Source organism: Neofelis nebulosa, chromosome 17, assembly GCF_028018385.1.
Source record: "Neofelis nebulosa isolate mNeoNeb1 chromosome 17, mNeoNeb1.pri, whole genome shotgun sequence".
In the NCBI taxonomy this organism is placed as follows: domain Eukaryota; kingdom Metazoa; phylum Chordata; class Mammalia; order Carnivora; family Felidae; genus Neofelis; species Neofelis nebulosa.
In genome coordinates, this window is record NC_080798.1 from 61,788,003 (window position 1) to 61,809,940 (window position 21,938).

The following is a 21,938-nucleotide window of genomic DNA, read 5'->3' on the forward strand; positions in this document are numbered from 1 at the left end:
GCTGAGGGGCAGGGGCACGATTCAGTTCCAGCTGTCAGCCTTGGTCACGTCTCACACGTTCAAAACCCCAATCCACACCGGGCAGGATGGGGAGCACCCACAACGGAAGGTCATGATTCTAAAAGGAGAGGGACACAACCACTCCAAGGTGGCTGTGGACGAGAACAGAAGCACCGGGGGGCCTCTGGTCAGCGAGGGGTTTCTCTCAGAGGTGTGGCCAGCAATTCTGAGCGCTTTGTGCAAACACAAGCAAAGATGGGAGTGTGTGCAGCAGGCTTCTGCGGTCAAAGTTCCAAATGAGGAGAGGGAGGCTGATGACAGCAAGTGGTGGTTTCTGGCGCTCAGGGGACAAACACCCACAGGTCCACGCTGACATAAACGACGAAGTAAAAGTAAATGGAGGGAAGGAACTCTTCAACGGAACTGCAAATAGGAAATCACCACAAATATTGTCACCAGGAGATTCACGGAGGGACACGGAGGTTGGGACAAAGCATGACGATGTTTGCAGGCGATGCTGGCAGGCTTACGATTTTTTCCGACAGGATATGCAACAGAGGAGGCAAATGAGACTTTCTGGGGGAGATGCCTGGCCCACACCACCTGTCCTAGGTGAGTAGGACAGTGACACCGTGCACCTGGTGTGAGACACTGAGGACACAATACCACTTCTGTGGGGTTCCCGCCTACAGCTGTGACCTCAATGTCATCGTATGAAAATGTCCCATCAGCCCAAGTGGCAAGCCGGTCTGCAAAACAGCTGGCCAGCAGGCCTCAGGGTCACCCAGGCGCCAGAGACAGATGGGAGGGACGGTCCCGGGTTGGGTGGACGGAGGCAGGGCAAGCAGACAGCTGTCAGGGTGGTTTCCTGACACAGCGGGTTACGTGTGGTTCACTAGGAAGGGGACGCGAAGGGCGCGGTGAACACAGGCGTATACAGACCGGGTGCCCTGCCGCTTTAATGTCTATTTAGAATCACTTCCTGGTAAAAACTTAAAACTTCGGGTTCTAATTCCATCTGTGGGGGCGGAGCCTGAGAACATGCATACCTCACCCCCCACCCCACCCGCCCTCCTCTTGGTACCCCTCCTCAGCCTCCTAAACGGGGGCCAGAGAGCCATACCAAGGGTCCCGCCTATGGCCCCACCTACGGCCCCCTGCCCGACCCAAAGCCAGGAAAGCAAAGCTGGAGAAAGTTCTCAGGGATCAATTTGTTTACTCACAACAGTGTTTTAGGAACCGGGCAAACACACCCACTGCTCTTTGATGAGCCACAGCCACGGAGCCCTGTATCCCCTGGGCAGCAGGACTCTCAGGACCTTTTCTGCACCCCTGCACGTGGGCGCCCTGAGAGACCACGGCCAGGGAGTGAGGCGAGGTTGGCACTGAGGAAGGGAAGCCAGCACTCTCACCCTCCCTCTGGGGTCTCCCATCACTGTCCCGAGTGCCCAGGCCAACACAGCGGACTTCACAGAACACCCACAGCCACCAGGCCCAAGAGATCAGACGTAGCGAGTCACGGTAAGGGTCTCCAACGTTTCCGTTCACAAGAGCCGTGGGTGTGAGGGCAGCCCCGGAAGCTGAAGGCATCTGGGGAGGACTGGTCGGGGGGTCAGTCGAGCGCGGAGCTGGTCCCTGCTCAGTACCAGCCACGAAGTACCCACCCCCCACCCCCCCCAGCCTGTGCCAAGAAGGAGGCTTGGACCAACACCCCCCCATCTGCCGCCTGCTCCTGTTTTGGCAAAAAAACAAAAAACCCAGGAAGCTTCAAGAAAACAAAGTAAACTTCAGGAAATGAAAAAACTAGAAACCGCAGCCCGTCATGGAAAATCTTCAGGAGGGGGCTGCAGCCAGCTGCTTGGCTGTGGCTGCCACGGCCCTGCCGGGGGCACCTCTCCCAGCCCCCGAGCTCCGGCCAGCCACTCTGACTTCCAGGTCTGACGGTGTGGGCAGGAGGAGAGCCCAGTCGCGGGGAGGCACCTATTATTTACAGTACAGGAGAGCACGGTGCAGGGGCAGCACCCGACCGGTAGCATGAGACTGTCTGCTCCCCGCTGGGAGGGGCCTCGGTGCAGACCCTGAGTTCCTGGAGGACACACGACACGGCTCTCAGGGCCCAGGTCCTCCGGAGGCGGCAGTGGAACGAGACACCTCCCCCCCCCTCCCCCCCCGCCCCTGGGTGGGCCCGCCTGGACTCGGGAGTCTGGAGCCTTACACCGAAACCCCGAGTGGGGACATGGCCCGAAGCAGGAAGCAGCCCTGACCCCTGCTGACTGCCAGCAGCACAGAGTCCAGAGGCCCCCACGGTCCACACAGTGTCCACTGGTCAGTCCCCATCAACTCCTCAGAGGGTAGGAGATGGAGAGGGGGAGGCCTGCAGAACCCCAAGCTGGTCAGCCCGGAGTCACAGAAATAACCCACAGAAGTCAGAAGTTTGTGCAAACTCACCCACCAGGACACAGAGCCACCGTCTACGCTAAGAGGAACAATTCCCAGGCCTGGAGGTCAGGGCTGCGCTGCAGGGCGTGCAGGAAGGCAAGAGGCGTGGGGGGGAGGGGGGGGAGATGTAGCCCTCGTCCCCGGCCCTTCCCGCACGTCGAGGCGGGGGACGCAGGGCCCTGCAGCAGGATCTCGGCTAGTTTCTCAAGGCGGCCAACCTGTGAACCAACACAACTCCTGTGAGGGAGGGCGAGGGGCAGAAGCACTCTGACCTGCTGTGCGCTCAAGGACAAGACGCCCACCCTGGGGGCCAAAGGCCCCGCACCCATCCATGGAGCCGTGACCCTCTCCTTTCAACTTCAGCTTTGCATGGCTGCGTGGGGACAGCAGAGGAAGGCTCGGGGAATGGCCACGCGTTGTCAAGAATCTGGTATGTTAGGGACAGCAGAGACCTCCTTTCCTCAAGCGATCAGTGGACAGGTGTGGGAGCACCATGGCTGACACACAACACAGACACTGAACAAGGAGCAGGAGAGAGAGGTGATCAGATGGGCCCTGGACTGGGCCTCGGGGCGGGGGCCTCCCGGAAAGAGCGGTACTCGCTGGGCCAAAGTCTACCGCACAAGCGCTCCCCCTAAGGCCATGCTGCGCCTCCCTTCCCCCACATCAGAGCACAGGTCGGGGGCACCGAGCCCCTCCCCCACAACCCCAGCGTCAAGAGCATGGAGGAGGGACCGGGGGTGCACCTCTGGGGCACCGAGCCCACCTCCGGGACAGCTGGTCCTCCTGGCTGCGCACGGAGCTCTCCCCCACGGCGGAGGCGCCCTCGGGCAGCTGGCTGAGCTGGTCCAGGACCTCCAGGCCGTTCTCCTCGGCGATCTGCACGATGAGACTGTCCACCTGCTCCTGTGGCGTGGTCAGCGTGGTGGCCGAGCTCATGGAGTCCTCCATTACCTGGGGGTCACGTTCTGGGCAGGTGGGTGCAGGCCCCAGGAACCTCCCCTGCGGCCTCGGGAGGACCGCCGCAGCCCTGTTTCCGGCCACCCGTCTCAACCACGTTTCCTGCCCGCTCCCTCCACCCGCACGAGGCTCCCGCCCCCACTCCCTCTAGGGTGCCTTCTCCAGCGCTCTCAGCGCCCTGGGTGTTGAGCTAACATGTCTGCACACAGCCTCTCCGGCCCATCACTGGGAGAGGCCCCCACACCCTAGCCCCGGGCCTCCCTCTCCTCTGCTAGGCCTCCGCGTGCCGACTCCAGCCTCCACAAGACTCGGGTGCTCTGGAGGCGACCCCCCGCCACGGGGCGCCGCTAGGGAAACACATGCGTGGCCCACCACGAGCCGCCCCCCGGATGCACCCCCGCACACCCAGACCACGGGCGACATACCGACGTGTGCACGTCCAGATTCTGCACCTGCTGCTCGAACCTGTCCATCACCGCAGAGACCTTCTGCAGGTCCATGGTGCTCAGCGCCCTGTCCAGGGCTTTGGTCACCTGCGCCATGTTCTTGGTCACCTGGCACGGGAGAACGTGAGGCGGCGACAGAATGAAGGAAGGACGGGCCCTCTGCACCCTCCCCAGGCACGCAGTCCCCCCCCCCCCCCCCCCAAGGCCCACAGGACTCCAGGCCCGGCCCAGCCAAGCCAGGTTCAGGACAGGCTGCAAGGCTCTCTCCTGGCAGGTCCCCAGACCGTGGGCACTGAAGAAGACTGAGGACACCGCGTCCTGTCCTTTGGTGCTGCCCGGACGGTGTCGAGCGATCCCTACTCCACGCCCAAAGGGGTCTGGCGTGGCTCCCCCGGCCCAGCCAGGCCCCCCGGCCCTGCCGGCACAGGCCAGTCCTTGTGGCAGGCGACCCCAGGCACGAGCACTCACCCCCTTCATGGTCACGGCCGTCTGCACCTTGGAGGCCACCGCGTCCACGCGGGATGCCATGCGGAGCCAGTTCACACCTTCATTCTTCTTGCGGATAGCATTCTCGGCATACACGCGGGCGCACTCCACGTTCTTCTGCTGAAGGGCCTGAAAGTCGGGGAGGCCCCAGCTGGGAGAACATGGCTGTTTGTCCGAACTCTGCCCGCCCTGCTCAGGGACCTGGTCCTGGCTTTGCCGAGGGCGAGATGCGCTAGCGTGGGGCAGCCCCTTCCGCCTGCGGGCTTCGTGAAAGTGCAGAGATGCTAGGCCCCAAGCCTATCCGGGAGCTGGGGTGTCCAGGCCGGGCGCCAGACCAGCCCGCAATGAGGGCTGAGCAGGAGAGCCGGGCCCGGCCTCTCTCCTCCCACCGCGCTCCCTCTCACGAAACCAGGGCGGGACATGCTGGTGCCGAAGCAAGCACGACCGCGGGGGAACACGAAGGACCCAGAGTGGAGCCAGCCGTCCAGTTTCCCCTCTGCCCTGGGAGCCCCCAAATCCAACACCCCCAGGATCTGCTGCACCTGTTAAGCGGCTGCTGGAAAGGCCTGCCTGAGAGCTGGCGGACCCCTCCCACCTTCCCCTCCGCAGCGTGGACACCGCCAGCCCTGCTCTTCGCCAGCGGAGGGGCTGCCCCACCGCTGCCCAGGTTCTGAGGCCCGAGGCGCCAGGTGCGGAAGGAAGACAGCCAGCCGGAAGGGCTCACGGCAGGGGTGGCCGGAAGCCGGCCTCCCACACGGTCTGTGAGAAAGCAGGTTCAGCACTTTGGAAGGGAATAAGAGGCGCGGACAAAGAGACAAAGGCAAGGCAAGCACGGTCCTTTGGCTCTGGACACTCTCGGGGGGCCGGGGGGCGGACCGGAGCCACCGCAGGCCTCGAGCTGGCTCCTGTGAGAACAGCCGCGGCCAGAGTCGCGGGGAGCGCCCCCCACAGGGAAAGAAGGCGCCAGCACAACCACGGACGCGGCCTCACCTTCTTCACTTTGGCCTGCTCCGCCTTGGAGTCCTTCTCTGCCTTCTTGGCCAGCTTCTCCAGCTGCTTTGCCGTGAACTGAGCGGAAGCAGGACACTATGGTCGGACAGAGCCCGCCCTCCGGCACGCCCCCCACCCTCACCGGCACCTCCCTGCCCCCATTCCGCCAGTGTCCTCACGGCCCAGGGCTGCACGAAGGGGGCTCCCTGGGTCTCTGAGGCTCGGGGGGGAAAGGGAGGGCCGAAAGGAGTTTCCTACAAGGTCCTCTCCCAGAACACCCTGCCCAAACCCTCCCCCGGAGCGGGAAGTTAAAAAGGCAACTCACACAATCGCCACTACTTACGGATTTTCAACGCCCGCGGAAAAAACCTGACAGTGTGTGTTTCAAGCTACCCCAAGTAGCCTGGGGAATAATTCACAATCCCCAGCGGACACACACCTCAGAGTGCTCTCCTCACACGGTACTGTGTATGGGAGGGGCTGCTGGGCAGCGAACGCGTCTCCCTGGTACCTGCCTGCCAAGTACCGCAGCCCCTCTGGGAAGCCCGGTCTGGAAGCAGCATGATGTAGCACGGGGCTCCCACGTGCAGGCCTCAGCCCAGGGGGGCCCCTGCACTCGCTAGAGGTGGGGGGGTGGGGGAGGGGCGCTGCCTGACCTTGAGCCACAAATACCGCCCTCTCGTGGGCGTCTCCCCACTGGCCACTTCTGTCCCGGAACATCCCAGACCGGGCCCAGCTGAGGCAACCCGACATCTACTTGAAATATATCTCAATCTGCAAAAGTGTCACATACCCAAGGATAGCCCTCTTTGCGACACAATTCTGTCCCCCGAACCCTCCCTCCTCCCTTTCTTTCTCTTAAAGTTTGAGAGCCAGAGCGCGCGCATGCGTGGGGGGGGGGGGGGCAGAGAGAGACTCCCAAGCAGGCTCCATGCTGTCAGCGCAGAGCCCCACACGGTGCTTGATCTCGCAAACTGTTCGACCCCAGGATCCACCCAGGAGCCCCGCCTTTTTTCTATATATAGCCCCTTGTCCTTCCGCCAACCCGCTCTGAGGCACCAGCCCACGTGTTCCACTGGCCAGTCCTGGGAGCACATGCAGAGGTGGGGCCCCTGCGTCACCCAGCATCACACGGGCCCTCCTGACTGCTCCTGCACCTCTCACTCAGACGATCCGACCTGTGAAAACCCACCTCCCCGAGTGCTGTGCTCACAGTGCTGGGCTCACAGGGCAGGGCGGGCTCTCGAAGGTCGCCCACCTATTCACATTCACTGCTTAGGTGCTTTTACATCAGTGTCTGCTGCACTTAGCATCCCGACCTCGCTTCCTTCAGACTCGGTAAGCCTGCACTGTCCGGCAAAGGAGCCACTAGCTACACATGGCTATTTAAGTTCCAGTTACCTAAGATGATGTACAAGTAACAATTCAGTTCCTCAAACTAGCCACATTCCAAGGGCTCCGTGTGGCTGGCGGAGGGCAGCACAGATCTGAAGCCCTCACCGCTGCAGAGGGCAGGTGGATGCTCCCTCTCGGGGCCGTTTGTCTGTCCTACGGAAAGGATTTCTTTTGTCTGCCCACCTCACACTCCTCCTCTGCTTAAGGGAAAAATCCAGATTTTCCTGACTCGGAAATGCGGCCCTGAGCACGGTCCACAAGGTGGAAGCTTGCTGAACAAAGTGCCTGGGTGCCGCCAGGTGCTCTCCACCACCCCCACCCCCGCCCGGCTGCAGAGCAGAGCCAGCGAGACGAGCTACTGTGAACACCTTTGCACGCCACTCCTGCCCGGTCTGTCACAACTAACCACGGGTGGTTACGGAGAAGCTTGCCCTGGGCCAGTCATAAGAGGCCGGCTCCGCTGCCTAGAACGCTCTCCTTCGATAGGATTTTAAAGAATTGGAAAGCACAGTTCTAACGTGCCTATCAAGGGACGCACCTAACACCCAAGTTGTGTCTTTTCAACGTGCTCGCTGTCTCATGGACTCGCCCACTCAGCTGCTTCTGCTCAGCCCAAGACAAGGAAAGAAGCAATGTGCCATGGAGCCAATTCGATACCCCCCTTCGTCACCAGTCTGGGTGAGCGAGCACTGTGCAGAAATCTGTGCTTCTGACTGCGTCTGCCAGCATCTGACCTCATCTGCCGACCACCAGGACAGGGTTGGGGTGAAAGTCATTTGGTACATACCTTCAACTGGAACAGGGTATCTGCAAAAAAAGGAGATGGTCTGAGGATTCCAGCTAAGACAAGCGGGCACTTCTAACAAGCAGAGGGGGCCGCTAAGACCCTCCTGGACACAAAGAGCCGGATCAGGACGCAGGCATGGATGGGCCCTTGCTGGAAGCCCAGCCCACACTGGAGGCAGAAGCTGGACCGTGTGCTACCTCTGTTCCCCCACTGGCCAGAGGGCTTGGGCAAACACAGTTTCCCTAACCTGTGACTCCTTCCAGAGAACACCAGGATGGCACCGGCTGGCCTCAAGGATCAGTGTGCAGGCCAATGAGGTCATGGACGCAGCACGTGGCCCTCAGTGAAAACCCAAGGAGTCGTTTATAATTAATGCAACTTTACAAAGACCTTTGGGATTCTTTCCCAATCTAATAAAACTCGGTACTGGAGGATATTTTATAGACACTTTTTCCCCAAAAGTAAATGGATAAAAAAAGTAGAATGAGGACTCTTATGGGGCGCCTGGGTGGCGCAGTCGGTTAAGCGTCCGACTTCAGCCAGGTCACGATATCGCGGTCCGTGAGTTCGAGCCCCGTGTCGGGCTCTGGGCTGATGGCTAGGAGCCTGGAGCCTGTTTCCGATTCTGTGTCTCCCTCTCTCTCTGCCCCTCCCCCGTTCATGCTCTGTCTCTCTCTGTCCCAAAAATAAATAAAAAACGTTGAAAAAAAATTTTTTTAAAAGAATGAGGACTCTTATGCTATCAGAGAGCTGACCTACAGAGACCACCCTCCATGGCAGCTGGCATGCCTGGGCCATCAACTCAGGCTCAGGAGCCCCCCTCCCAACACAGAGGAACCAAAGAGACGTGGGAGTACTGACAGCTCACTCTTGCTACTCACACACCCAAACTCAAGGACCAGACAGATCCAGATTCACGTGGAAACTCTATTTATTCAATTTCTAGATTCGGAGAATGATGTCTGAAAGGGTTTGCTGCACTAGCCCAGAATGCAGGAAGGAAATCCTGCAACCAGGAGGGTGTTGAGTGTTCACAAATCCAAATCAAGCACCCCCCGCCCCTCGCTGAGAACCCAGTGGGGTTTCAGGTAGCCACGTGCATCCACCACCTATCAGTGCAGGCCCTGGTCAAGGCCAAAGCCGCCGGTGAATCTATAAACCAGAGCTAAGGGACACTCCTGGCAGGCTCTCCAACTCTCTACCTTACGGTGTGACCCTGGTTCCCTGCCTCCTTCTCTTCACATGTGAGGAGCAGGAACGAGCTCTGGAGAGCAAACAGCTGTTAAGGCAAAACCTAACCCAGGAAAAAAGCTAAACGGCCAAAAGAAAGTTCCCCCAAGAACTGGGTAAACTATGGGGCAAAACCCAACATTTGTGGTGATGGTAGTGCTGGGTGTGTGGTGCTGAAGCAACCGCCGTAGAACTTCCTTTGTGACAACGACACGGTTGTACAGTTTTTTTACGTTTCACAAAGTGAGTTTTGAAACCTATCACACCAGCCCCTAAACGTTCTAGCAAATGTATGTACCTCACTTTACCACTGATTCTTCCTGTTCTTTAGTGTCCCGGAGCACGGACGGGGCGGAGTGAGTGCTGTCGACAGTGGAGGACAAGACCAGGGAGCTAGATGACTACCTCTGTTTCCCCATCTGCAGGATTGGGGCATAAAGTTCCTATCTCAAGAGCTGTTATGCAGTAGGCCACATGCACAACCGTGCCTGGCCCACAGTAAGTGCTTTTTGCCTGAGCTCTTCCTATTTTTCTTAGTGGTGTTTTGGGGGCAGTGGTGCAACTGTCTCCTTTTCTGGTGCCCCCTGACCTGACATCCCAGGACCCCAAGGAGGCCGATGTCCCTAGCCGGTATAGGAGCTGGGGGGTTGGGAGGCGGACGCTGAGGAGTCTGGGGGCAGGGGGGCAGGGTGTGGGGTCGAGGATCCTTATCGGGTTCTGGGCTTGAAGCTCCGGGGATCGAGGATCGGGGTCCAGGGCCGGAGATCCAAGTCCCTGGTCGGGTAGCGGGGTCTGGGGTCTAGGCCCAGGGATCGGAGATCGCTGTCGGAGATTGAGGCCTGGGGGAACCCGGCTGAGCCCCGCCCTCCCCCGGTGGGCGGGGTCTCTTACCGTCCATGGCAGGTCCGGCAGGGGCAGCCCTCGCAGGAACCGACTGACGGGAACCCCGGGGCCCAGTCGATCGCACCAAACAGCTCCGTCGCGCGGGAACTTCCGGGGTCACCGCCCACTTCCGGCGACCGGCAGCTCTCGCGAGACCACGACGCAAGTCCCGCGGGCGGGGCGGAGCGGGGCGGGCCGTTGCCGTGGAGACCCGCGCCAGGTCGGCGGGGTTAGCTTCTGTGAGTCACTCCCGCGGCGCGCCAGCAGAGGTACGGAGTGCGGGGCTGCGGCGGGGAGCGGTGGGCTCGCCTATGGGACTTTCCAAAAGCAAACACAAACCTAGGAAAGGTAAAGGGCCGTCGGCCCGTCGTCTCATAGGCCCCGCGGCCGCGGTTCGCGCAGGGCTGGCGGGGCGACAGGGGCGCTCGGCGGGGTCCGCCCACGCCGGGGGCTGGGGGTGCTGGGCGCCCCACCCGCCCCCGCTCCTCACTCCTGAGTGAGGCGCCTGAGTCCTCCCTGACGACTGTGCCTCGGGAGTCTTTTCACCCACGGAAACACCCACGTTCAGAGAGACGGAGGGACCCAAGGCTTGCGAGCTTCCTTGTTTCATTATGGGCCAAAGCAGCCAACTGAAGGACTGGGATCCAGTAAACTGTAGGACTAATTGTCCGTGTGTTTCAGGTGAGGAGCAAAAGGGGCGCGTCTATTCAGTTCCCAAGGCCAAGGAAAGGCCGACGGGCAGGCATTCTCAAGAGTCTGAGAAGCCTCCGGACACTAAGCCTGCAGAGAGCCTCCATGGAAAGAGAGGGGCAGCCAAGCGACAGTGGCCTTCATCTGAAGTCGAAGGTAAGTACGCCCAGGAGGGGACAGAACCTGAGGCCGGGGAATGTGGGGGTGGTGTAGAAAGGAGCCTGAGTGGTGGGATACCAATGGCAGGGGGCATGCCCTAGTGAGGGAAGGGTTTTAGGACCTTTATGTAGGAGGTAAATATCCAGAATTGTCGGCGGAAAACAGCAGTTGGATAAAGGTTTGGGTAACTTTCCAGGTGGTAGATGCATAGCAGAGTCCAGAAGGACTTCGCAGCGTCTGGCTGCAAGGCAGACCCACCGTTCCCGAGGGCTGAGTGTCTTTGGGCAGGACTGTTGCTCCCTCAACATTCCGCAGACTGGAACAGGACCTGGGAGTCCTGTAAGAAGGGATGTGGGAACTCAACCCGGGGCACAGGGATCAGAGGAACTAGGACGTTGGTGGGACAGAGATCGGTTTGGTAAACGTATTCACTTTGTTGGCAGCCCAGCGTGGCCAGACCTTTGCAGGTGGGGGTGGGTGGGGGATGAGGCCACAGAAGCAGCCAGAATATGAAGCCTTTCATCAATTTTATCATGTGCATTATGGAAACGGAACTGTTAAATAACTAAAACAAAGCAGGTGTGATGAGGTTTGTGCCTTGGAGAAGTCTTTCTCCAGAATAGAGGCTACTCGGGGGCAGTGAGGGGACCTGTCATAGGCCCGTGGCAGCAACGGAGTAGGAACTAAGGAGGTATCGGCAGTAGGAGTTCTGAAAGGATGCGGGAGGTAGGACCCGCAGACCCTGCTGTTGGAGGGGACGTGGGGCATCACTGACCTAGGAATGAATGGTTGGTGGGTCAGACGATGCTGGCCTGGTGAGCACGGGTGGGCTCTGACTGAGGCACCTGTGAGGTCAAGGGCAGGAAGCCGTTTGAAATGAGGGTGCTGGGCTTGGGAGCACGGCCCGGACTCCAGATCCTGCTGTATGAACCCTTGCCTGAGTGGAAGACTGCAGGAAGGGCCAGCGTCCTGGGGAGGAGGTTTGAAGAACGCTGCCGGTCGGTCAGGAGCCTTCTGGCTGCAAGTCACAGAGCAGCTAACAAGATGCGGCTGTACCGCTGAGGGGTTCAACCCCTCCCAAATGAAGGGTCACAAGAGGGCACTCACGGTGGCTTGCTCAGCAGCATCCCATGGCATCAAGGACTGTTTGGGTCTACGCTTTTGCCACCCTCAGTGTTGTCAGAGAGCTGGATGGCCCTTGGTGTCACGCGCAGCCTGGACTGCTGTCGCGTTCACGAGGGGCTGTTCTCGGTGCAAGAACCTTCCCTTGGAGGGTCTCACCTGCCCAGCATCGCCAGGACAGGCTCAGATGTGCAAGTTCTGGGGCTGGACTTCTGCCAGTACAGGCAGGTGTGGGCAGGTGGGTGTCGGCTGGAGAGGCACCTAGTGTCTGTCACACCCTCACTTCAGAGGGTAGAGAGACGGTGGATACAGAGGGGCAAGGTCAGAGAGCGAGAGTGAAGGTGGGGTTTCAAGAGAGAAGGCGAAGAGTGTGGTTTCTCCATCTAAGGCGGCATCTCAGCAGTGACGGGGAACAAGCTACTGACATCGTGCCCGTGAGGGAGTCCCCAAATCCTGATAGTCCACCGAAAGAGGCCAAATGTAAGAGACCACATGTATCGTTATTCTATTTATGTGAAGTGTCCAGGAAAGGCAAATTTATATAAAGGGAAGCCCGGACTAAGGGTGGGAGCAGGGATCAGCCATAAATGGGAACAAGGGGCCTTTTGAAGGTGACAGAAATGTTCTCAAAACTGGAACGATGGGTGACCAACACTGAAAGTTTACTAAAAATCACTGAATGGTATGCCTCAAACAGGTGAATTTTACGGTATGTAAATTATACCGCAACAAAGCTGTTAGAAAAGAAAGAAGGTAATTTGGTCAACAGCATTAAATGTTGCAAAGAGATCAAGTAAACCCAGAAAAGGCTGCGTTCAATAAGGCGGATGCAGCGGGTCTTGGTCACCTTGCAGAGAGCAGGATCCGGCGATCAGAACTGCAGACACCTGGTCTGCCAGGTGGAACATTTAAACTAGGGCATGAGCAGCTTCTCTCTCACATTTGTGCTGTAAAGCTGAAGAATTTCCCTATTAGATCTGGAAAAAGTAGGGCCTTGGGAGTCCAAGTTTCCTTCAACTAACCTAATACTACAAAAGCCTAAGAGCAATGGAGAGTCCTAACAAGTCGAAAATGCTGTGTATCACATAAATAATAAAAGTAGGTCTTACTACTATGGGATAAAAACCAGAAAGTTCTTTCTGGGGTAGGAATGAGGGAGGGAGAGGCTAGCTGACTGGAAGGGAGCCTGTGGGGACGCTGCATGGTGGTAGAAAGTTCTGCCTCTCGTGGGGGGTGATTACACAGGTGCATACAATTGTGAAAACGAATCCAGCTGTGCAGTTAAGGACTGGGCATTTTATCTTGTGTGAATTATGCTTCAAAACGCATGGAATACACACCAGTCCTTGTCTCTTAGAGCTGCACCCAAAGTACTCGGGTATAAATCGATGTGACTGACGGAGACGGTGTCTGAGATTTGCTGCGAAGTGGAAAGAGTGCGGTGTGGCTGAGGACACTTTCCAAAGGCAGCCGCAGCCCCTGCTCTGCCTCCGGTTCTGCCGTGTGACCTTGATGCCCCTCCCACCTGGGCGGGGCCTGTAGCCTCTCCTTAAATCTCTGCCAGCTTGACATTCTCTTGTAACCAATAGAAGGTGGAGAAAAGTGGTTTGTGAGGCTGGGCCGGGAAAGGTGATGCCGTCCCGCCTTGCTCTCGGGAACGCAGGCCGGCGCCTGGAACCCTGAGCCGCCACACCCCGCCGGGAAGGAGCCCAGCCCCCTGGGGAGGCCTCGAAGCCCTGGTCTCTAAGCCCTTCCAGCCTAAGGACCAGACTTGGGACTGAACAAACCTTCAGGTGATTCTGGCCCCCCCGCCTGTGGGTCTCCCCGGCCGAGCCACCAGACACCACGTAGCAGTAGCATCAGTGACCAGCCCTGGGAGCCGCCGTCTTGCACGTCCAGCCCAGCGGAGCCTTCGGAGACCACAGCCCCAGACAGCATCCACCTGTAGCCACCTGGGGACCATAAGCGATAGCTGCCCGGTCAAACCTGTCCTGAATTCCCGACCCTTAAAGTTGTGAGAAAATAAAACGGTTGTCTCAAGCTGCTACGGGTTGGGGAAAGTTGTCATGTAGCAGCGGTAACTAGAATGGAGGGTCAGCGCTGGGGCGGAGGTGGAGTCTGACCTTGCGCTTGACCTGTGGCAGCTGTGGGATGGGTTCGTTGTCTTGCTACTTCTGTAGATACTTACAACTTTGCATTACGAAACCCACATACACACGTTATACCACACATTAACACGCCACAAAAATGTGCAATTGGCCAGTTCCAAAATGCTGGAAATTCTAGTGGAAGAAAAATGACCCCGATTTTTCTGCAAATAAATGACATGGAAAAAAGGTCTACTCTGGCTGCTGTAACAAAATGCCATAGACTGTGTAGCTTCAACAACAGACATTTATTCGTCCTAATTCTAGAGGCTGAGTTGTCCCAACAATCTGATTCGATTCCTGTGAGGACCCCTCCTTGGCCTGCAAACAGCCATCAAATTGCTGTGTCATCGTCTTTTTTTTTGCAAGGGGGATAAACAGATACATTGTGCCTGTAAAGACTTTTTTTTTCAACATTTTATTTATTTTTAAGAGAAAGAGACAGAGCACAAGTGGGGGGGGGGGGCAGAGAGAGAGAGGGAGACACAGAATCCTAAGCAGGCTCCAGGCTCTGAGCTGTCGGCACAGAGCCCGATGCCAGGCTCAAACCCAGAAACCCTGAGATCAGGACCTGAGGTGAAGTTGGATGCTTAAATGACTGAACCACCCAGATGCCCCAGATTGCTGTGTCTTCACATGGCTGGGGAGAGAGGGTTGTGGTCTCCTCCTCCTCCTCTAAGGGCACCGATCCCATCGTGGGGGCTCTACCCTCATGATCTCAACCTAATCACTTCCCCAAAGCCCCACCTCCACATTTCATCCCGCTGCGGATTAGGCCTTTCACACTCGACTTCCTGACTTCTGGGGGGACCCAAACATTCAGTCCATAGCAGAGAGGACTGTGCAAGGACACTTGAGGGACCTAGGAACCAAATACAGTGTGGGCCTGGGCTAAGTCATTCTTGAGATAACCAAATTGAGTATTAGGTATTAATAATGGTTTTCTTAGATGTGACAAGGTTATTGTGCTTATGCTAAAAATAATCCCTATTTGATAAACATATTGCATTAACTATGGGTAAAATTATACATCTGAGATTTGCTTGACAGTACTCAGGAAAAACACTGAGTAAGATAGACAAAACAAAAGGACAAAACATTGAATCTGGGTGATGCATATATGGGTATTGTCATACTATCGTTTTCATGTGTGTCTGAATATGTCCATAAGTTTTTGAAGGTAGAGTGTGCCTATTTGCAATAAGTCAGCTATTTCAAATATCCTGAATGAAAAAAAGCCAATTTCAAAAGATCACATGCTGTAGGACTCCATTTATATAATCTCCAAATGACAAAATTATAGAAATGTGAGAATAGACCAGTGGTTGCCAGAGTCTGTTAGGGATGGCAGGAGGGCGGGAAGGTTGGGGGGAGGGGAGAAAGGTGTGGCTATAGAGGTATAGCAAAGAGGAGGTCTTTGTGGTGTATCTGGATCTTAGTGATCTTGATCTTAGTGCTGGTTACATGTGATAAAATGGCACAGAACACAGACTGTGCCAAAATCAACATCTTGGTGTTGCCATTGTACTGCAATTATGTAAGATGTTACCATTGGAGGAAACTGGGTGAAAGGTATATGGGACTTATCTGTACTTTCGGTACTTTCTGTGAGTTTATAACTTCAAAATTGTAAGTTTAAGAATGTATCAAAATTGGGGCATCTGGCTGGCTCAGTCTGTAGAGCATGTGACTCTTGATCTTGGGGTTGTGACTTCGAACCCCACATTGGGTGTAGAGATTACTTAAAAATAAAATCTAAGGGGCACCTGGGTGGCTCAGCTGGTTGAGCGTCCAACTTCGGCTCACGTCATGATCTCGAGGTTCGTGAGTTCGAGCCCTGGGTCAGGCTCCGTGCTGACAGCTCAGAGCCTGGAGCCTGCTTTGGATTCTGTGCCTCCCTCTCGCTCTGCCTCTCTCAAAAATAGATATGAAAAATCATTTTAATAAACTAAAATAAAATCTTAAAAAATGCATCAAAATTTGTAATAATTAAAATAATGTAATTCCGATATAATAGATCAATGAAACAAAATATGGGACAAGAATAAGACCTTACTGGGGTGCCTGGGGAGGCTCCATCAGTTGAGCATCCGACTTCGGCTTGGGTCACAGTGTCTCAATTTGTGAGTTCAGGCCCTGCGTCAGGCTCTGTGCTGACAGCTCGGAGCCTGCAGCCTGCTTCACATCCTGTGTCTCCCTCTCTCTGCCCCTCCCCTGTTCATGCCCTGTCTCTGTCTCTCTCGGTCTCAAAAAATAAACATTAAAAAAAAAAAGAAAAAAAGACCTTACTATGAGTGTGTGTGTATAAAATTAGCACCAAAAGTAAGTGGCAAAGGAAGAATTATACAATAAATTATGCTAGAAGAATTGCTTACCATTTTAGGGGAAAGCTCATGTTGAATTTTAACTTCTGCTATGTGCTCAGATAAATTCCAGCTAGGGGAAAGTGAATATAAGAAGTGACTACAGGGGCGCCTTGGGGCCCCCAGTCATTAGGCAACCGGTTCTTGGTATCGGCTCGGGTCATGATCTCACGGCTTTGTGGGTTCGAGCCCCGCTTTGGGCTCTGTGCTGCCAGCACAGAGCCTGCTTGGGATTCTCTCTCTCTCCCTCTGCCCATCCCCTACTTGTGCTGTCTCTCTCAAAATAAATAAACTTTAAAACAAAGAACAGAAATGACTACAAAAATAGGTACATTTTAATACGAGTCCTCAGTGGGGATCATCTTTCTAAGAGTCAAAACAAAGACATTACAAAGAGATAACTGAAGAATCTGACTACGTTAAAAAGTAAAACATCTCCCCAAATCCTCTATAAACAAACGTAAGACAAATGGTAAGGTCAAAAAATATTTGCAACATATGAGAGGTCAAAGAATAACACACAACAGATCAAGTGCTCTGACACATTGTTGATGGAAATACCGATTTTCCTGAAGACAACTTGGTAATGTGGTAGGCGGGATTCTCAGGCCCCAAGATCCCTGTCTGCCGGGAACAACACCTGTATAATCCCTGCCCCTTGAATGTGGGCGGGACCTGTGAAGAAGATGGGTGTTACTCCTGTGATCCCGGTAGTAATCCATTGGTTTTGACTTCAAACGGAGTTTATCCTGGGTCAGCCCGACCTAACTAGAGAAGCCTTTTTTAAAAGGTCAGTGTCAGGTGGCTGTGAAGAAGGAAGCTACCGTGTCAATCATATCTCAAAAGAAATTTTTTTTTTTTTTTTAATTTTTTTTTTTCAACGTTTTTTATTTAGTTTTGGGACAGAGAGAGACAGAGCATGAACGGGGGAGGGGCAGAGAGAGAGGGAGACACAGAATCGGAAACAGGCTCCAGGCTCCGAGCCATCAGCCCAGAGCCTGACGCGGGGCTCGAACTCGCGGACCGCGAGATCGTGACCTGGCTGAAGTCGGACGCTTAACCGACTGCGCCACCCAGGCGCCCCTCAAAAGAAATTTTTTTTAAGCTGCCACATTGTGAGAGGAGCTGTGAGCAACCTCTACCAACGGCCAGCAAGAAAGCAGGGACGTCAGTCGCTCACCCATAAAGAATGAACCTCTACCCAGCAGCCTGAATGAGTTTGGAAGGCCCCAGGCCCGCGAGAAGATGCAGTCTGGCTGACAGCTGGATCGTAGCCTGGACTTAGGACCAACAGAATTGGGGATGACAAATACAGGTACTGTTTTAAGCCAGCCACTAAATTTGTGGTAATTTGTTAGACAGTAATTGCAAACTAGTACAGGTAATATGTATCAAGAGTCCTAAAAAAGATTCGTGTTCCTACATGAAAACGTTTTAAAACTCTAAAGAACTCTTGTTCTGAATTAGAGAACCTCAATAATGTAAAGATGTTAAGTCTCCCTTAGTCTATAAAATCAGTGACCCCAATCAGAACACCACAGTTCTTTTTGGGGACTGGACCAAATTATTCTAAAGTTTACCTAGGAGAATAAAAACGTAAAACTAGCAGGAAACTGGAAGAGCAGGGGCACAAGAGGGATTGAGCCCTGACATGAAAGTGTGTTGCCGTGGAGGGAGTCACGGAATTCATGATAGAGGCGCCAAGTGGAAGGAGTGGAGGAAAGATGGGAGAGTTCGCTCGGTGGTTCAGAGACCGCTGACTGGACCACTGAGAAAGCGACGCTGCCTCGGTCCTTACCCCAATTCTACAGGGACCAGAACACTGAACATAGTAAAACAGTGACGGTTTTTGTGGGTTGGGTGGAGGAAGCACCTTTTCACTCTGACAGACTCTAAGAGCCAGAAGAAAGAGACTGATGTGTCTGAACCGTTTACGGTACCGGCGCCAATGGCAAACTTCCTAAAGGTACAAAAAGCTCTTGCACACAAAAAGGTCCAAATGCAAAATGAGCAAAGAACGTGACCAGCATTCACAGGAAAATAAACACCACCGGCCTGTGAATAAGCAGCAAGACGCTCACCTCCCCATGCTAAGGTGAAGCTTCAGGCAAGGTGATTGGGACCAGTGGGGGCAGAAGTCAGTACTTCCCATTTTCATATAAATGGGAAAAGACTTAGCAAATTGGCAAGGATGAGGGGAGGGGATGGAGACATGTCCTGTTTATAGAGTCTTAGTGGAAATATATATTGATGTAATCTTTACAAAAAACAACTGGACAATACTTACCAAAATCTTCATTCCAGTAAATTAGCCAGTAGATACACCCTCACAAATGTGCAAGTACATAAATGAAAGAATGTTCATTGCAGCATCACTTGAAAAAGATACAAACTGCCAATAACCCAAGTTATGTTCATTCAAGGGAGCTGGTTGTGTAATGGATGGGCCCCAGACAGCGGGACACAGGCTGCCGTGGAAGAGGCCACCCCTGTATGTGCAAACATGGGGCTCAGCCAAGCCCTGCGAGCAGCTGCCGGACTCCCCCTTCCATAATGTGACCCTAAAAGCATCAAACAGTGCGTGCACATCATTCCATATGCAGTTTTTAAATCGCATAGTCATCACTTCTTAGTCTGAATACGCAAAAAGTGTATTAATATAAAAAACATGAACTCCCCAACTTAAATGCAAGATATGATGAAATGCAGTTTTTTTACTTATGATAAAAATAAAAAGGACACTCTCAGTGCCTGGTGCAGGCCATGGGTCCTTCACTGGTAGTTAAAACCATCGGAGCTGTGGATGCGGTGACGAAGAAGGAGGGAGCTCGGGGCCCCAGCATCTCCCTGTACCGTCAGCCTTGAGCACATGACCTCTCTGTGCCTCAGTCCCTTCACCTGTAAAACACAGCTCCTAAGAGGACCTACTTCAGAAACTGCTGTGAGCTGGTAGTCACCGTCGTCATTACTCTGGGCTCAGAATGACGGCTGACACAGAACGAGCAACTATCCACCCGCCCCTGCCCGTAGCTGGGTTCGTGAGGTATTTTAAGCGGGGGACAAAGCAATGGAACCAGTGCAATAGCATTTTGTAACAATTCTGCGGCAGTGCGATTATTCTAACTCTCCCTGCTCTATTGGGTACACGCACAGAAAGAGACCTCTCTGTAGTGCCTCAAACCTGTAACCCCAGGGAGGGGGCTGGGAGACACAACCCTGGAGGCAAGAAAGCACTTCTGCTTTCGTCTTGTGTAACGTAAGACAACCTTGGCATTTTGCAAGCTCTGTGCAACCCTTGGAAGCTTAAGTTTAAGAGAATGTTGTGGCCGACGTCAGAAATGCTAATTCTTCAGCGTTCTGACTGATAAGGTTCTGTGCAGGGGAAACTGCGTATCTGAACCTTCACCTCTGGGACAGACTCTGCCTCTTGTCTTCTTTCTCCATTCTCTCCTTCCAGGTCTGTCGCACGAGCCAGCCAGCAGCTCAGACTCTCCACGGTGGATGGTGGAAGCGTGTCTCCCTTTTCCTTCCTTAAAAGAGGGCGTCGAGTACTCACCACCCTCCTGGCTGAGCTGTCAATCCATGAAAGCTCTGTAACATGTTCTGACTGCTTTTGACCCTGACCACTTCTTTTCCTGAACCACACATCTAATTCTTTTGCTCTGGCCCTAACACAGACATTCTCTGCCTTCTAGAAGGGCTTTTCCACAGACATGTTAAATACCTGGATGTTTTCTTCCTTCTAGAGAAACCTGATGTAAAGGTAAACTCGAGCAAGAAGAAAGCTGTCATTCCACAGATCATCATCACTAAAGCCTCACAAGAGACTCTAACCAGCTACGGTTCCATCGGAAGTGAAGAGCAGAGAACCATTCAGGAGCAGGCTGAATGGGGCCCCTACTACCGACACAGAAACCCTAGCACAGTAGATGCCTATGGTTTACGAGAATAAACAAGTGCCCCGAGGAGCTGTCGTTTTTCACTGTGCTGACAGTGCCCTTCTGTGACGGCAGAAGGGCCACCTGCCCTGTGAGAAGCTGCAGCTGCCCCTTCGGGGAATGAGGTCCCCCAGTGACCACCTCGGACTCACCTGCCCCAGAGCTGCTGGCAGCTTGGCAGAGGACAAGAGTGCCTCTGGCCCAGAGAGTGAACTTTGCGGCAACGAGCGAATCAGTAACCCTCTGGTGTCACTGCCTGTGCAGAGTGATGAACGAATGGCAGGCAGCATACCTCAGTCTCTTGCTGGGCAACTTAAAATCCTTCCCATTCACTTCCAAAGGGGTGTGGCGTAAGTACTCGGCAATTATGGTGAACGAGACGTCCCCCACACTTGGGCAAAAGGTTGGACTCTGAGGACTCCACTTTAAGGTGTCACGTCCCAGAACAGGGAAGTGCACAGTCACCCTGTGGGGCCCACGGGCTCCGAGCTTGACTGTAAGCAGATGCCGAGTATTAAAGGATCCAGAAGAAGAATGTGGAATTGGGGTGGGGGCACCCATGGCACGTAGAACTTGGGCAGTGGCCTTGCCAGAGCTGCCATGGGACGGGGGGAGGTGAGCTGACAACGTCCCCTCTTTCTGGCTGTGCATGAGGGGTCCCAACAGGAGGGGCTGTTCAGGGAAGCCCTGCTGGTGTTCCCTCACAACTGGCAGCTCACGGGTCAGGCCCCACTCTCCTCCAGAGTCTGGTCTGACACATTTAGTCTCGTGACAGTATGTGTTTGTCTCCTTGGTTGCTAGAACGGTCAGCAGGCTTTACACTTGGTCTTTATGTCTCTATCAAAGATTTTATGTTTTAAGCAACCTCTACACCCAATGTGGGGCTCAAAACCACAACCCCGAGATCAAGAATTGCACGCTTCACCTACTGAGCCAGCCAAGCACCCCTCTGTCTCTGTTGTGTTGATGAGACTCATACCCCTTTAGTATTAAATAGTACAATTGACTTTCAGTTTCAGTATAAACCCCAACATAATAAATCTCATACTGACATTGTTTAACAACACATTATTAGCATCATTACTTGTATTCATTCAATACGTTTACTTATGCATCCTGTCACAACTAAGTATGTGTACAGAAGAATCAAGCCCATGCAAATGTGGACTTGACCGCACTGGGTCAGCACACCTACCTTCTCCATAAAATTTCTAGTACCCAATAATTTCTATTTAAGGAGCGCCTGGGGGGGGGGGGGCGCCTGGGTGGCACAGTCGGTTGAGCATCCGACTTCAGCTCAGGTCACGATCTCACGGTTCGTGAGTTCGAGCCCCGGGTCGGGCTCTGGGCTGCTGGCTCAGAGCCTGGAGCCTGCTTCTGATCCTGTGTCTCCCTCTCTCTCTGCCCCTCCCCCATTCATGCTCTGTCTCTCTTTGTCTCAAAAATAAATAAACATTTAAAAAAAAAAAAAAAAGGAGCGCCTGGGTGGCTCAGTCGGTCAAGCGTCCAACTTCGGCTCAAGTCATGATCTTGACGGTTTGTGGGTTCAAGCCCCACGTCCGGCTCGGTGCTGACAGCTCAGAGCCTGGAACCTGCTTCAGATTCTGTGCTTCCCTCTCTGACCGCACCCTCCCCACTTCTGCTCACACTGTTTCTCTCTCTCAAAAATAAACATTAAAAATTAAAAAAAAAATCTATTTGACCTAGAAATTGCCCTCTTCCTACCCCTGCCCTGAGAATCTCAAACAAATAATCTAAAAACTATACCTACCAAGGACTATTTCTAATTTCGTTATTAGCTAGAAGCTTAGCTTATGAATGATTAAAAAGGGTCTGGAATGAACTGAACATGATAATTAGTTTAAATTAAAACAAATGATTCTAAGTTATGATTAATTTCATGA

The 21,938-nt window shown here is 54.2% G+C and overlaps 2 protein-coding genes and 1 long non-coding RNA gene across 4 annotated transcripts; 1 reads left to right on the top strand and 2 right to left on the bottom strand.

Annotated features, from left to right (window-relative positions):
• Positions 1-1,196: 1,196 nt before the first annotated feature.
• Positions 1,197-9,773, bottom strand: CHMP1A (charged multivesicular body protein 1A). Its single transcript, XM_058709611.1, has 7 exons — positions 9,625-9,773; positions 7,504-7,523; positions 5,322-5,399; positions 4,314-4,460; positions 3,825-3,953; positions 3,206-3,393; positions 1,197-2,657 (listed from the first exon to the last, which is right to left on the bottom strand). The coding sequence occupies exons 1-7, from the start codon at positions 9,629-9,631 to the stop codon at positions 2,636-2,638; spliced, it is 591 nt and encodes a 196-aa protein (XP_058565594.1). The 5' UTR covers positions 9,632-9,773; the 3' UTR covers positions 1,197-2,635.
• Positions 9,774-9,860: 87 nt separating this feature from the next.
• SPATA33 (spermatogenesis associated 33) lies at positions 9,861-20,064 on the top strand. Of its 2 annotated transcripts, XM_058709614.1 has the most exons (3): positions 9,861-9,963; positions 10,297-10,461; positions 19,843-20,064. In XM_058709614.1, exons 1-3 carry the CDS (start codon positions 9,927-9,929, stop codon positions 20,046-20,048), a joined length of 408 nt encoding a protein of 135 aa, XP_058565597.1. In that variant the 5' UTR covers positions 9,861-9,926; the 3' UTR covers positions 20,049-20,064. The 2 variants fall into 2 exon arrangements, with proteins under 2 accessions (XP_058565597.1, XP_058565595.1); XM_058709612.1 differs by lacking the exon at positions 9,861-9,963 and having other exon boundaries at positions 10,040-10,461.
• LOC131500410 (uncharacterized) lies at positions 10,205-16,968 on the bottom strand. The gene is made up of 2 exons (XR_009256275.1): positions 11,240-16,968; positions 10,205-10,801 (listed from the first exon to the last, which is right to left on the bottom strand). It is a non-coding gene; the product is annotated as an uncharacterized LOC131500410 (long non-coding RNA).
• Positions 20,065-21,938: the final 1,874 nt, after the last annotated feature.

Bases quoted from the DNA above. Each gene is read 5' to 3' on its own strand.
- CHMP1A (XM_058709611.1), bottom strand. The intron at 4,461-5,321 runs GTGAGGCCGCGT...CCCGACTTTCAG, and splicing joins AGCAGGCCAAAGTGAAGAAG to GCCCTTCAGCAGAAGAACGT. The intron at 3,954-4,313 runs GTGAGTGCTCGT...CTCCCGTGCCAG, and splicing joins CGGCCGTGACCATGAAGGGG to GTGACCAAGAACATGGCGCA.
- SPATA33 (XM_058709612.1), top strand. From the start codon at position 10,227: ATGGGCCAAAGCAGCCAACTGAAGGACTGGGATCCAGTAAACTGTAGG. The intron at 10,462-19,842 runs GTAAGTACGCCC...TCTTCCTTCTAG, and splicing joins GCCTTCATCTGAAGTCGAAG to AGAAACCTGATGTAAAGGTA.